Raw genomic sequence first — 16,628 nt, 5'->3', positions numbered from 1 at the left:
AAAACTTGGGACTTGATTCTAGTAGTAATTTATATTCTGGTGAGAAGTGGTCACTAGTATTCTTGAAGAAGAAGACGAAGATGTACTGCTTCTTGATGGGTTGGCCACAAACCTTGAAGTGAAAGCACAATACTGGTAGTAATCTTCGTCATCTAACATGCTTCCACACCCACTTGTATCAAAGTTGAGAGAATAACTCAATGGATCATACCGGCACTGGAATGAAGATTGTCTACTTGCGGTGGCAGTGAGTAGCACTCTCCCTCTCTTCCTTAGCTTCTTCAAAAGCTTTGTTAGACACCCACAAAAACAAGTTTGGGTACTACCAATCTTTTCGACTATCTCCCTGTTGGTGGCCTTAGTGGTGGCGATGGTATCAACACCACCAGCGCCAATCTTGGTGGTGGTTTTTGGCCACCAGAGGAGCCACATCTGTGCCATTTTGTCTCTGGAGTGGTGTTGTTTGCTGTGACTTGAAGTGGGGGAGAAGAGACTGGGAGGTTTTGACTTGTGAGGCGTGGTGAGGTGAGGTGGGCAGAACACTACATATAGGGAATCATGGGAGGTGTAAGGACGCTCCAAGAGGGGGAGGGGACCTTTTTTTTTTTTTTATGCAGTGAAAAAATGGTTATTTTTAACGTGGAATTTCATGCAAGGTAATACGTCAGGTGAGGTGATAATTATGTCATCATTTGAGGGAGGTTTTTTCTTTTTCTTTTTATACTTTCTTCCTCCTTCTTTTAATTTGTAGGTTACATGGATACAACTAAACAATACGAGGACAGCTTTGTCTCTATTCTTTTTTTCTCTCCAGAATTTATATCAGGAGTTTTGTGGATATAGTTTCTTGAACCACAAACGATTTGGACTAACACTTCCTCCCCTCCATAAAACTCATCTCAAAGATTCAAGTTGCCATCATTTTTTTTCCTGCCATCAATTAAATTTCTCATCTGAATTGAAATTGTAATTCATAAAATTGGCCATGAAGGTTTTAATAATTTGCAGTCGAATATCCAGACGAAACTGTTCATCTTAGTAATAATATTGTTGATACACCCATTTCTTTTTGATCACCGAAAGTTGGTTTTGTCGTAAGTATACAGTGACGCTAGTAACTGGATCTAAAACTCATCCCATATCATAGCAAAGAGCTAAAATAGCTTAGTGTTTTTATTTTATATACTTTCATATTAATTTGAAGTAAAAAAAATAAAAAGAAATTAAATTTTTTTATATTATGTACTTTTACATTTTAATGTGGATTTCTACAATAAAATTATTGTTTTACCCTTAACAATTTAAGTCTTATAACAGCATTTTGAGGGTAAGATAGTATTTTTCATGGGATCCATTTACTATTACAAGATTAAATAATGTAAATGAGTCTTTTAATCTTTGATTTGCACAATGTAATATTTAAAATACCCTTAAAAGTTAAATTTTCTTGACAATAGTTAAATTTTCTTGACAATATTGGCAGGGGCATTTTCAATTTGTACTTTTTCTTGGCACAATATACTCCATGAAGTGCCCTTAGAGTCAAATAATCTAAGGCGAAGATTAAGAGGTTTTTTTAATCCTTTTTATGGTTTTTTTTTTGTTAATATTGCATGGGATTAGGGTCAATTTAGTATTTGCATAGAATGAATTAAAAAAAAGAAAGTTGTTGTTGTGCGTGTGGGGTGTCAACGCCTTTTAGAAGGGGCGTGTGACGCCTTCCGATCGCCGAACACCACATTTAAAGACAGTGTTCAATGTGTCGAGCCAAGTTTTAAAATAGTAGCTTTTCATATGCGGTACTTTTAATTTAGTCATTAGCTAGAGTCATATGTTTGAAAAGTTAATACAAGTTGATGTTTTTTTTTTATCCTTTAAAATTTGATTTTTTTAAAATCAATTTTTTTTTTCATGTTTTGCTTTCTATTTGATTATTTTGTCTGCATGATCCTGCTTGTGAGTTTTGATGACCCCGCACGGTTTTGCTAGTGCTTTGTTTTTTAAGATTTCTGTTTTTATTGATTATTTTCCCAATTTAATCTCTTTATATTTTGATTCTTGGGGATTAACTAGTATTTTTTTTTTTCAATTATCTTTTTATTATGTTGAGCCATGAATTTTTTTTTTAATACACAAGCAACACATAAACATCATTTTTTTACTCTGGAAAAAAAAAATCAGCCCGCAGGCCATATATATAAATGCCTAGGCTCCCAAACCCTTTTTTAGGTTGGGATAGGAACAAAGGCAGCAAAATTTGCCTAGCTACGGCATCGTTTTGTTGACATGAAACATTGACCATCTTCAATGGGATTGTTCTTGGTTAGGCGTTGAATCAGTCAAATTTGCAGCTTCCCATTTCATCAGTTTTGCCGTGCTGGTCCGGGAAAAAAAAAATCGTTGTGCTGTCCGTGGCAGTGTTACGGTCTTTTCTTCTCCTATCAATAACTATCGTTATTATTTTGAATATTGCTATTTAATTAACTCCAATAAATCAATTGGTTAAATGTGAGATTCACTCATGAATTGTGTTGATTGAATGATGAACATTTTCCAAAATACCAATTTAATGCCCAGATTGTTGTAAGAAATTAAATACACACAAATACTTCGAGAAATAATTTGTGTTATAATTAATGTATCTATCATATATATATATATATATATATATATATATATATATATATATATATATTACGTGAAGGGGATTTTCTTTAAGATTTTCCCCAACAAATTAATTATAAGGCAAAACATCACTGTATGAAAAAAATATTTGAAAGTAACAATTCGAATCAGCTTTAAGATTATGTTATGTGATTTGAGTAGAGATGGCAATATCATCAAATTTCGATGGCTACCTAGATATATTCGGGTATTTTATGGATAGTTATTATTCAAATAAAATTCGGGTAATGCTTGACAATATAAAATTATGTTATAAAAGGCTACTTAATTCAAAACCTGACTCAAAATTTATTTATATTTTAAAATTTTTTAAAAAATTATATTAATTTTTGCATACTAATTGCCCGAACTCTTTGCGTGTAGCTAATTGGAGTTTTGGTGAAACAATATAGTTTGACCATGTTATATTTTAGAAGTGCAACATGGTCAAATTCTGCTATTTTTAGCTCAATTAGTCGATTGATTCATAATGATTAGTGAAACCGGTTAATCGGTTTTGAATATAATAAGAAAAATCTCAAAATTGTCAAAACTAGGGGGCCTTAATGGAATTTTTGATATCTAAAGATTCGACAGTTTGTGCAGCGACACAATGACTAAAATATGGAAAACAACCTTAAAAAACTTCTGTAAAAATTTGATCACGATTCAACAGTTGAAGCAAAAGTTATAGATATTTTGAGCTGTTATTATGGTCTGGTGCGACCAATCCTCTTATTAGACCTAAACCTGTCGCATTAGTCCATAAATACATATGCTAAACCATTCACATAATCTATTTGAGACAAATCCTCATTTAATTATAACACATTCATACCTGATTGTTCATAATCACATATTATTGTATGAATAATAACTTTTGAGATTTTAAATGGAATCTATTTTTTAGTTTACAAGTCGGATAAAAATATACATTTTGACTCATAAAACATATTTGAAAAAAAAATTCAAAAAATTATTATTTTTGTGTGAAATGATTGAGTAGTTAATACAACTGGATCCAACTAGTTGAGGCAAAAGATTGAAGTTCGACCATGTTGCCTTTCAGAAGTGTGACATTCATGCTTCTAAAATGCGGTATGGTTAAACTGTGTTATTCCATCAAATCTTTTTTAAAATATATTATTTTGTCAAATTTTTATGTTTAGTGTACTAATTTTACAAAAAAAATCCCATTTTTAGTATAGTCTTTCTTCTATGTTGCCTTCTCTTCTCTCAGTCGGTTACTGCTTACCAGAGCACCACCTTATTTGCCCAATTTGGTCTCCTTGAACTATGTTTCTATCTACAACTTGTATTTCTTTTGTTTCACGCGCGACCACCCTATTTACCAAAGCACCATCCTATTTTAGGTGTGACCTTGTTGACTTTACAGGTTCAAAAACAACCCGAATAACCCATAAAAATATAGTTTGACTTTTTTTTTTTCTTCAAGATGACAACTTTTTTTAATATTAAAATAACAACATATTAGACCAACTTGGGTCAACCTGGGTTAACATGTCAAATCTGCGACCCAAGTTATGAGACTGATAACTTTATAGAAATCAAATCAAAATAAATTATGAAACTTAATTCCCAATCAACCCAATATTGAAGAATAAAATTTAAAAAATATTAAAAGAGACCTAGAAACACGATCCAAGTTAACTTGTCAAACTCGCGATTCAAGTCACAAGACTGGAATAACTTTATAGAAAGCAAATCAAAACAAATAATGAAGTCCAATTAACTCTTTAGAAAGCAAATCAAAACAATAACGAAGTTCGATTCCTAATTAGCCCAATGTTGAATAATGAAATTAAAAAAAAAAAAAATTTAAGTTAATCCACCAAACTCATAACCCAAGTGAAGAGACTAAGTTAACCTTATAGAAAGAAAATAAAAAAATGGCATGATTTAACTCGAGTTAACCTGCCGAATCCACGACTCTAGTTATGAGACTGAGATAAGTACATAAAAAGTAAATTAAAACAAATTATGAAGCTCGATTTTCAATTGAACCTATTGGACCCAATATTGAACAATAAAATTTTAAAAAATTAAAATTAAAAAATGACACAAAAATAAGTCAAGTCAACTTGAGTTAACCCATTAAGCATTATTCACGGGTCATGAGATTGAGATAATCTAATATAAAGTAAACCAAAACAAATCATGAAACCCAATTCTTAATCAAACACGATATTAATTGATGAAATTGGGGAAAAAAACCAATAATTACAACAAGAAAAAAAAAACTGAGTCAATTGGGTTAACTTACCAAACTCATAACCCGAGTCATGAGACAAGAATAACCCAATAAAAAAAATCTAATGTTGAAAGACCCATTATCTAAGTCATGAGAACGAGATAACTTTTTTCAAAAAACAAAAAAACAACATGATTTAACAGGGTTAAAATACCAAAAATCACAAACCTAATCATAAAATCAAAATATCCTTATAAAAAACAAATTAAATAGATCCTATAATTTAATTCAACCATCTAATGTTAGCAAATATATTTGCTACGTTTCGAATTGTTGTATAGACATAGTTGCGACACACATACTAAGGTTTACAAGTGAATTATTACGATCCCCTTCTCTACATGATTGGAAGTGATAATGTAACATGATTTGATTCTAAGAAAGATGCAACATGCATTTTTCGGAGATTGCATTGATTCGTAGAGATTTTATTTATTTCTATGAGAAGTTTTCATCAACAAGAACGTATAACTTTTCTCTCCAAAGGGAGGGTTGCGTTTCATGATTCGTGGTTTGTGGTGGTGGAAATACGTTGATCGGAGTAAAATTATGGTGAAAAATAAAAATAACTCTCATCGTTAAAAAGAGCTAGCACTTATGGGAAAATTACTATAGCTTCACATCTATTGTTATTGCTCACGGAACAATATAATAATGTTTTTATCTCTTCATTCAAGAAATTTAAAACGAGCTTTAAAGGATGTTGAAATCTTTTCGCATGATGTATTTATTATTATCAAATAAAATGGAGATAAATAATTATTTTTCAATCTTTGTTGCATTATAAAACGACCCAAATATCATTAGAAGCAAAAACTCAAACTTAATGTTAAGGGGTATTTTTTGTATTTTCATAATAATTTTGTTTTGCTATTATAATTGAAGTTAATGGACACTTTGATATTTGCACAACTATAAAATATAATAAACAATTAAAATACATAATAAAACTATCAAAATACCCTTAAAATAAAAAAAAGTTTAAGCATGAGATAAAGGGATATTTTTGGCTTTTCACATTGATTTTTTTTTTTTTGTAGTTACAAATTCAACTCACATGAAATTATATATTTAGATAAAAAAAAAAAAAAAAGATGGGTACGCGTGGACCACTTGAAGTGCGTGACGCCTCTCAGCGTTCAAAAATGCCCTTTCGGCATATTGTTAGAAGCTTTGACATGTTCTCTTTCTGTTGGTACGATGTATGTCTCCATTGGAGGTTCTTTTTTTTTTTTTTGCCCCCTCCTCCCCTTCCAAAAAATTACAGCTTGATTTTCTTTACCATTGACATTTCAACTTTAATCCTTATTCTTTTGATTGTTAATTTTTGGTGTTGGCTCTTTTATAGAGGTTTTATTTGTTTTCAATTTCATCATTCAATCACAATTCATCAATATATTATATTCTTTAATGTGGTCCTCATTATTTGGATTTTTAATTTTTATTCTTGGTTATTTTGTAAGAGTTTTAGTGACTTTCAATTTTATCTTTCAATTCAAATTGATTGTATTGCGTTTTTAAATTTGGTCCTTATAGTTTTTATTTCTTATTTTTTTCTTAGTTATTATTCTTTTCAATTTCACCCTTTAATTATAACATTGTTTTTTATTTTTGTATGTCAATTTTGATCCTCATTTTTTAAAATTTTTTTTTGTACTTTTATGAAAATTGATTTTTTTTATTTCACCCATTAATTAAATATAAAATTTATTTTTTATTTTAATTTTGATTCTCATTCTTTTAATTGCTGTTTTTTAAAATCTTTTTATATAATTAAAATTTTGTTTTTCAATTTTATTTTTGACATTTGATTGATCGGGAATTGAATTTCATGATTTTTTCAGATTAGATACTTTATTAGTTCTAATAACTCGGGTCATTTTTTTTTTAAAAAAGAGCTTTATAATTTTTTTTTATTTTTTAATCGAGTTATTTGAATTTCATGATCTGAGCTACTGATTAAGTAGAATATCCAAAGTTTACTTAGTTCTGAACAAGGGATTATAGTTTTGTATGACTGATTGTTTTGTTATTTTTTTTAACCTTATTTCAGCACTTAACTTTATTATTATTATTTTTTTAAATCTAGCCCAGCCAGAATTGTGTGCATCAAGACTAGTGTGAATCTATTCAAGGATAGTATATATACACGCACTTCTTTTATTATTAAAGAGCAAAATTTTCATCATCCTTGATTAGATTAACACTAGTCTATATATATATATATATGTGATGATATTTCTTTGCCTGGTTTTTTAAATTTTAGCACTGCATAGCAGATCAAAGGGTGGAGCCAGAGAAGGAGAGGAAGCACGTGGTTTAGATTGGATTAGAGATATGTGTCAGTGTGTGCATAACGTCGTGACATTCACTTGTAGACATGAAGACCTCCCCTCTCTCTCCTCTCTTCTCTCCATTTCTCATCTGCTTCCTGTTGGCAGAGCTTGTAAGAGAATAAAGAAGGAAATTAAATCTATTTCATGTTTAAAGGAAATATTTTTTCTTATTTATGATCATTCTTTGCATCTTGGTGTTCTTTTGAGAGATCTATTGTTGCTTTCAAGATGAAGCTTTTCATGAGTATATGTTTTCATCAGATGAGCGATGAGGAACATGATCATCGTGGAAATAACAGGAAAAAAAGGGGACAGAAATGCTTTGATTTCCTGCCTCGAAAATCTACCCAGACGAGAGGACAACTTTTTTCATCGCACTTTTTCCACATGCATTTTCCTCGAGAAGCTCGCTTGTCATGGTCCAAAGAGCAACAACAAACCAGGTGCAGAGCCTACCTTAAAATAAATAAATAAATAAATAATATTTTGACTTTTCTTCACTTGATTTCCATACTTCAAAAAAATATATTACATTTTTAAAATGATATTTTTATATATCTAGTAAAAAATATCAAAACACTGTAATAGCATATTGTTTTCACTATTTTGTTTTTTATGTTTTTAAAATTTATGTTTTTTTTTTTATTTTTTTTATAAAATTATCATGATTTCATAATCCATATTATGGGTTTTCATTTTGTTAGATAATAATATAAATCATATTTTAAAATCACACCTAACAGCTTAAGCTTTTGGATTGAGATGATTCTTTGACATGGTATCAGAGCTTTAATGACCAAGCGGTCACGAGTTCGAATCTCACCATCCCCATTTATTTAATAAAAATTATGCACAAGGTAATATAGGCTTGTGCAAGTTTCAAGCCCACTTGAGAGGGTGTGTTAGAGAATAATATAAATCATATCTTGAAACCTCACCTAACAGCTTAAGTTTTTGGGTTGAATTGGTGTTAAAGAACCATCTCAACCCAATATCTTAAACTGTTAGGTGGGGATTCCAGATATAATTTATATTATTTTCAAACACACCTGAGTTGTTTTTTTTTTTTTTTTTTTAATTTTGAGTTGATAAAGAATTGTTAGGTTATTTTTAAACTCGTCATGCCAACCATATCATATTATTTTGTTAAAATAATAATATAATAAATATATTAAAATACATTTGCTTTTTCTAAATGATTTTTCTATATTGTTGGAGTGCACAAAAAAAAAAAATTCACATTATTTTAAAAAATCATATCATCAATTTTGCTTTTCTAAATAACATCCTTTGCTCTAATTACGCTTTTTTTTTTTTTAACCTTATTACTTCAAAAATTAAAAGATAGATCAAAGATTGCTTGCAGGATGGGTCTGGTTCTCCTTTTAACGAGTCCGAATGATACGAAGGAGGAGCCTAGGGTTTGCAAGAAATTAATTATTCATGGAGAGTGTTTACATTGCTAGCTGAGGTATATCATGTGCTGAGAACATGTCCTTGCAATTGCAGCCATAAATAAAAGAGAAAGAAATATACCGCCTCTTGGTGTCAGTATCCACGTGATTTCAGTTCAAAGCTTCCCGTGGGTCATGATATTACAGTTGTTTTCTAATTATTGTTTGGTAGATCTTTGAACTTCAATGGTTTTACTTCTCTTTCAGTTCCTAGGAACTTGACCAAAAATGAAGGAGTCACATATTTTATCGTTTTTTGCTTTGGGTAGTTGCCATGGATCAAGGACAGAAATTAATTATTTCAAATATCCCATTTTAAAATTTAAAATATTATAATTTTGTTTAGAAGAATGTGCATACACTATTTTAAAATACCGAATGAATCTAGTGATATAGATAATATGTTACTCTCTTATGTTATGTGTAAACTAACTAACAATATTACGTATATGTATTACAATCTTGTGTTGGTTAATTTTAGAGTCTTGAAGGTATTAGTTGAGTTATGCGTGCAAACTGGTTCAAATACTCACGTTAATTAAAAAATATATTATAATCTTGTGCACTAATTTTATCAATCTCTCTACAAGTTTTTTTGACATCTTTGTTTTTATTAATTGATATGACCTAACATATAAAACTTCAAACATTATTCTACATGTTTATCAATTAGTTAAATTTGCTGACATATAAGTCTTTTTTTGTAAAAGAAATAAGATATATTTTCTATGCTTTGATTTCAAAAAAATATTTTAAAGAAAATAAGTCTTTCATTTCGATGAGGTTATAAAAATCACAGAGAATGTTCTAGGGTGATTTATTCCTTGAAATCACCCTACATTCTTTATGATGTATTCAATGACCTTCACTTTAAGACCACGCAGGCTTTTTCTTGGGCAAATCTTTATTCTAGGGGAATATCATCTCTTTTTGGAATAAATACCTGCATAAAGTCCCTTGAGTGTGTTGGTGGGGGACCCTTCGAAGATCAAGTTAATACCAAGTATTTTTTATGTAGCAAAAGACATTAATAAAAGTATTAATAATCTTTTATGAAGATAGAGAAAAGGAGAAGGAAAAAGAAACCGAGAATGTGTTTTGTCTCTAAGTATAAGGTTTTTCGAACCCCTTCATGTATATTCATGCTTCTTTTTATATTACCTGACTTGACTTGCTTTATGCAACACAGGAGGTGTAGAGATGTAATCTTGTAATAGTAAAATAATATTATTCTACTACTCGTGTCATCACATCTAATTAATATAAGCATGGGCTGCTTGTTATATTTAATGGTATTATGATGGGCATTATGGTTATCAATTCAGGTGCAAGGTATGGGGGGCTTAGTGTAGAGTGACTCTTTAGCTTCACACCCAATCTAAGAGATGTTGGGCTTAATTCACAATCCAAGCCTAAGAGATAGCCGGATGTGGTCGTGCCTAGACCCAACCACGAGATTGGGTGTGGTCGCCCGCGAACCTAATGTGGGATTGGGCATGGATGCGTCCTTGCCCAACATGTGTGTGTTTGGGAGTGTTGTTGCGATTGTTTTCAAAAGTGTTTTTTATTTAGAAAAGTATGCCAATAAGTTTTTTTTATTTTTTTAAAAATTATTTTTTAAGATCAGCACATCAAAATAATTTGAAAACATCAAAAACATATTAATTCAAAGCAAAAAAAAATTAAATTTTTTCAAAAGCGTTTTTTGAAAACGCATGCCAAACACGTCCTACGAGTTGGATATGGTCGCGGCCGGGCCCAGTAGTTGGACTAGGTGTGGACGCGTCCGCACCCAACTTAGAGTTAGGCGCAGTTGTGCCTAGGTCCAATCGTGTGTTTGGACACCTAAAAAGGCATAACCCTATTTTAGATTATGACTTTCCCACATTATCTCTTAAATGAGGTTAATTTGAAAAACCATAAGCTATCACATTTTAAATTATTTAGCAAATAATCTTGTAAAGTTTTCCTTTTTTATGATCATTTCTTGTAATCATTTTTATGTGTGTGTATATATTAAAAACAAAATTACGGTAAAATTTATATTGAAACTCGATGTTTGCTTTAATATTATTGAATCAATTACTACCAATTCTTCGACAAATTAATTGTAAAATTAAAAGAAACATTAATTAGTAATCGAATAAGAGATTGGTCTAAGCATCCTGAAAAACTTCATATATTATAACTTTAAGAGCTGGAAGTCCCCTTTAAGGCATTAGCTAGGGAATTCAATGATATTATAATTTTTTCTGAAGTATTATTATTTAAACCATTATCATGAATTATATCTAGAGCAACATAAAACGACTCCATTAATTATATAGGTAAATCCAAGGAAAGCGAGATGATAAGGTCAATAGTTTGACGGTGAAGTCATGTGCCTTCAACCTCGAAATCTGGTCTGGTTCATTAATTCTTAAATAAATTATGGAAAGCCTAAATTGTGAACATGACTTGTGTGGGTTGAAAATGTAACTAGCCGCTACTGGTTTGCTAATTCTCCTTAATGCATCCTCTGTTGAATATATATATATATATATATATATATATTAATGTGGGTGTCCGGACCAGCTTGTGCGTACCTCAACTAATCCCTTACGGGCCTTGAAGTTAACGACCATGTAAGCCTCTAGTGGTCATCATATGAGCAACTTAGAGTTTGAACCTGAGACCACAGAAGGAGCAGACTTCTTGATCCAAGCTTTTATTACTGGACCACCACGTAGATGGTTATCCTCTGTTTAATATTGATAGCACAGTTTAAAGGTCATTGTCTTGAAACTCGTACTTGCAAATTCCAAATATTAATATTTTAAGATATTTGGTAGTTAAATAAAATATTTGAAAGAAAAATGCACTCTTTTTTCCTCCCATTTTTTTGCGATAAAAGTTATTTGGGGTTCACTTTAAATGTAATGATGTAAGTTATGAAAAAACTTGGATGGAGTTGTGAAAAAGCTTCACATGAAAATTGTGTTTTTCTCATATTGCCATCTTAGGCCAAAATTTGTGAGCCTTAATATAGATTTGGTATTTGAGATTGATTATATCTGAAAAATAAATACTTCCTGAAACGAGAGATTCTTAAATAATTAAGTCAATCAATATAAGAGAGAAATGAGAAAAATATAAGAATGACAATATAAAATTGAGTCTAAAAAAATTATGACTTGTGAAAATCAATTATATTTATTTGGATAACCTAAAATATTTATAAATTTTGATCACATAATCTTATTTAGGGAATTGCATGAAAATTAATTAGTAAAAAAAAAAATGAATTAGAAAATAGATGTTCGTAGTAAAGGTTTTTTTGAAAGTGTGATAAAAGTTATGTTTTAAAGTATTTTTTGCTCGAAAATATATTAAAATAATATTTTTTATTTTTTAAAATTTATTTTTGATATAAAATATTAAAACGATATAAAAAACACTAAAAAATATATTTTAAAATAATTTCATTATTTTGGATGATATTATATTTTTGTTTTAATTATCAGGTACACCTCTCATTATTGAAAGTGGAACTACTTTCAAAATTTTTTGTTGAGATTGGATTTCCTAGGCTTGTTACGGCCACCAAGACTCGACGCTCCAAGCTCTTTGCCTTTTTATCGTGCGGGCTTCATGTTCTTATCATTTCTTCCTCATCCAAATCTGCGCTTAGTTGGGTTATAAAACTCTGTTGATCCAACAATAAAGCAAGACAAGCAGGCACAAATTGATACTTAGGAAGGTAAGAAGAATTGTTTTATAGACACATCTCATTGCATCCTGACGACCATGTACATTAAAGCATCACCAAAAGCCATGTAAATGTCTAGACTAGCTTGCGTATTACCTCAACTTTCACAGGCTCTAGAGTTAACAAACCTTTAGTAATCCTAAGGTTTGTGAAACTCAAATAAGTGATTTTTTAAGAGGCACCCTTAAAATTAATGACATTCTATTATTATTCATCTAGAAATTAGCTCAGTATTTCTTTATTTTTCATATAAACTAACAAAAATACCCTCAATTGAGAAATTCAAATCTCCACTTTAGTTTATTAAAAAAACGAATTATTATATGATGTTAAAATTCATTTTAATCCATGGTTAATGTCACTGCACACGAGCATTATCTCATGCCGATGCTTAGAAGCTACACATGCATAGCAAAAGTCAAAATGAATCTCACCATAACCTTGCATGAAGCTAAATAATTGTAGAAGCTGCACCTATAAAACAAAAATCAGATCTGAAATCAAGTTGAATTGGAATAATGAAACTTCCTTGGTTGGGATTAGCACGCACATACAGGTTAATCTGAACCAGCAGTCAGCATAGAAATTCAAAGACATCTTGCCGTAAGGGGCTCAGCTAAAATTTCTATTTAACGGTCTAGCTGTTTTCTAAAATAACAGAAACATTCTGGAACAGGTTAGCTCAAATCTAGTTTTTCTTCTACGAATCCACCTCCAGAGAAACATGATCTATCTAGCTGCTATGTACCAATAAAATAGCCACGTATACATGCTATCTCGTGAATAAAGAATCGCAGGCTGGGAATTTCTGTCAATAAAAACTCTAATAATGCCTATTCAGATAAAGATTCATCCACATTTTTTAAGTGTTTGATCTCCAGTCTGCATAAACGCAGACGGAACACATGGAACAGGTACAGGTACAGGTACAGGTTCAATTACAGAGTAATGACTTTCTTTGCTCTCTTTGACCACTTAGATAAAATGCATCACCTTCATCATCAAGTGATTTCCCTGCAACACTTCTGCACCATTTTGAAGATGCTGGTGCAAAATCATGAATTATGGTAAAAAGGACCACACTATTTACTCCATGGTTCTCAGATTGCTGTGAAAGTTGTACCTGAATTTCTGAAGCCTGGATTTACAAGAACAATAGTGAGCTCAAGACGAATAATCTCCATTTAACACTTCCATACAAATTGTGAGAATCTCACAGCCCAGCTATTAACTATATCCATTTACAGAAACCAGGACCGACCTGCATGGGAAGGGGAGAACAGTCAATCTGCTGACTACTACTTTCTCCAACATCTAAATTCTCAGCGATTCAAACAATAGTTAAGGCATGCTCTGTAGGCAAATCCAGAGCATCTAAATACAAGTATACAACCTTCCATGCAATAAAATTAGTTGGTTCAACTTAAAAATAAAAAAAGGAGAATAGAAGGTCAAGGCCACGAGTATGTGAAAATCACATCAACAACTATGAGAAAAAGGGGAAACTAAAATATAACAGCCAAAACTACAAGGTCATGAGTGCTTCATAAGCCTCAAACTCAGGCTGTTGTTTCACATAAGTTAAGCATATTAAGCCCCTGAAGAAGAACTCAAAATTATCTTTATAGGTTTTCACAAATCGATGGAAAAAGATCAACTAGATCAGAGAGGAGAAAAAAAATACTTGAAATGAGCCATGAAACCCTTTAAATAAGTAGGTTGAGGATCTCAACATTGTCCCTTTAAAATTCATTGATTGAACAATAGATACGGAACTGCACTGAATTTTAACAATGTGATAAAATGACAGCAAAAGGGACCTTTCTGAGAGACAACAAACACAAACATGTAATAGCATTCGAAATAGGCATGCAGTCTCAACAATTTCTGGAGAAGATAGAAAAATACAGACCAAGGTAAATGCTCAACTGAGCTTCCACAAACAAATGCAAAACTGCACATTTTAGGCAACAAAATATGATAACTGGCATCACTATTTCAAATCAGGTAACTCAAACCCTAGAGATGCACAGGCTCTTCGATTACATTAAACCCAATATTCATTTTCCATTCAGAAGAACAATGCCCAAATAGGTGATTATGAGATGACAAGTCAGGATAAATGAAATTAGCACAATCACACTATCAAAAGGTTCTCAATGTACTCAACATTTCAGCTAAATTAGAAGTGTGAAATATAATAAATTCAAGCATCACTATCAAGCATGTGGCTGCTATATAATCTAGGGCAATATCATTCTCAACAGTAGCACATGCCAAATAAACATCAGTTGCAGATACTGTTTCAGCCGTATTTTCATAGAACCACTTTGCTTAGATCAACTATGAGCTAACAAACATTTCACAGGAACAGGATAATATAAAGGCTGAGAACAAAATGCTAATTTCCAGCCACATTTTGCAAAATACAAATATATTGTTAATAAGAGAGCCAAAACATATGGCCTAAGAACAGAGCTCTTTTCTTGTCCTCATGCTGACCTGAATTTTCAGTAAACAGACCTCCTGGAAAATCCTTTCTCCTTCAAACGAGATCCATCTCTTCGGCTCTTCTCTACCAACAAAGCTCTTTCCCTCTCCTTCTCGTGCTTCTCCCTCTTCAATCTCTCATCCCTTAACTCTTCCAAAGTCTTCTTGCCACTCTTCTTCCCCACCTCCCTTTTCCCTCTTGTCGACCCATCATCTTCACCCCTCTCCTTATTATTCACCTCATCACTCCGCCTCTCAAGGTACCAAGGCAACTTAACTCCTTTCCCGGCAACTCCATATCCCAACCTATACTTCTCATCCTCTGCAGTCACAATCCTCACCTCCTCTTTCTTCATCATCTTCCTTTTCTTCTTAGACCCTTCTCCCTCATCACCTCGTTCTTTCTCCAATCCCATAACAGGGTCGAAAATCTTAATCCCTTCAAAGAGATTAATGTGGTTGGATTTAGGTTCCGATATGGAAGCCTCAGCTTCCACCACAGGCACTGGCTCCTCAGGTTTTTGCATGGGAGGTAAGCCACGAGCAGCACGAAGGCGCTCAAGGCGAAACTCAGCGTCACGCTTTCTCACCTCTTCGCGCTTTAGTTGCTCATCTCTCGCAGCAGCTTCTTCATCTTTCCTAACTTTCTCTCTGTTCTCGTAATTGTAAACATTCCATTTCTTTTGAGGAAGAATGTTAAGACCTCCATGACCTCCCATAATCTAACTAAAAAAAATATAACTCCAAATCACCTGCAAAATTTAATTAATTCGAGATTACACAATCCATAATTACCAAGAAAGGAGCAATTTTCAAACCCTAGAGCATTGGAATTGAAAAGGTCACCATTTTTTATTTTTATTTTTGTGTTTAGGGTTGAGCAAAGGAAATTAATTAAAAATAAAGTAACTGAGTGAGATCACAGAAAACAAAAAATTGAATGAATTAGGGGAGGGATTTTTAACTTACTCTCAATGTCTGACGATAGTAATATCTCTGATTGTTAAAGTATCGATCGATCGAAGCTTGAAGCAACGAAAAAGCTAATTGGAATTTGGTTGGGTAGAGTCCTCCAGGGCAGGCTAGTGTTTTGGGTCTTTTTTTCTCTCTTTGGTTGGGCTTTGCGTATACATTCCAACCTGGCATCTGCCTTGTCTGGGTTTCAAAGAAAATTGGATGTGAGTTCATCTCGTATGACCCCGCTAACTCACAGGTGCATTAATGATGTAATTGATCTCGTTAAAATTTTACTTGAATTTTTTTAAAAATAAAATAAAAATAATATCAGTTTAATATTTTTTATAAAAAAAAATACTAGAATAATGATGCTTTGGATTGACATTGAGAAATCTAAATTAAGCTGATTAACTCGTGAATGAGGTGGTCGCATTTAGAGCCCGTTTGGCTATGCGTTAGAAGTTGCGTTTTTTCAAAAACGCAAGAAGCAAGTGTTTGGTTAACTAAAAAACGCTGCTTACTGTGCATGGTCCCACATCCAAATCGCGTGAGAAACGCAGGAAAATGAAAGCAGGAAATGCTGCTTTCGGGAAATCCAACCATGATACACTGTTCACTGAACAATGTATCATGCACTCCACTGTTCACTGAACAGTGGAGCATGTAAACAGTGCAAAAATTGCACTGTTCACGTGAAATTCTTTTTT

General features: G+C 32.0%; 1 protein-coding gene across 2 annotated transcripts; it reads right to left on the bottom strand.

Annotated features, from left to right (window-relative positions):
- Window positions 1–13,199: 13,199 nt before the first annotated feature.
- Window positions 13,200–16,094, bottom strand: LOC118036014 (uncharacterized). Of its 2 annotated transcripts, none has more exons than XM_035041699.2 (3): window positions 15,934–16,094; window positions 14,977–15,716; window positions 13,200–13,612 (listed from the first exon to the last, which is right to left on the bottom strand). In XM_035041699.2, exon 2 carries the CDS (start codon window positions 15,681–15,683, stop codon window positions 14,985–14,987), a length of 699 nt encoding a protein of 232 aa, XP_034897590.1. In that variant the 5' UTR covers window positions 15,684–15,716; window positions 15,934–16,094; the 3' UTR covers window positions 13,200–13,612; window positions 14,977–14,984. The 2 variants fall into 2 exon arrangements, with proteins under 2 accessions (XP_034897590.1, XP_034897589.1); XM_035041698.2 differs by having other exon boundaries at window positions 13,200–13,735; window positions 15,934–16,092.
- Window positions 16,095–16,628: the final 534 nt, after the last annotated feature.

The sequence above is a fragment of the Populus alba genome, chromosome 1 (assembly GCF_005239225.2).
Source record: "Populus alba chromosome 1, ASM523922v2, whole genome shotgun sequence".
In the NCBI taxonomy this organism is placed as follows: Eukaryota; Viridiplantae; Streptophyta; class Magnoliopsida; order Malpighiales; family Salicaceae; genus Populus; species Populus alba.
Note: the sequence above shows the minus strand (reverse complement) of the source record. Positions and strands in the feature narration are given on the sequence as shown.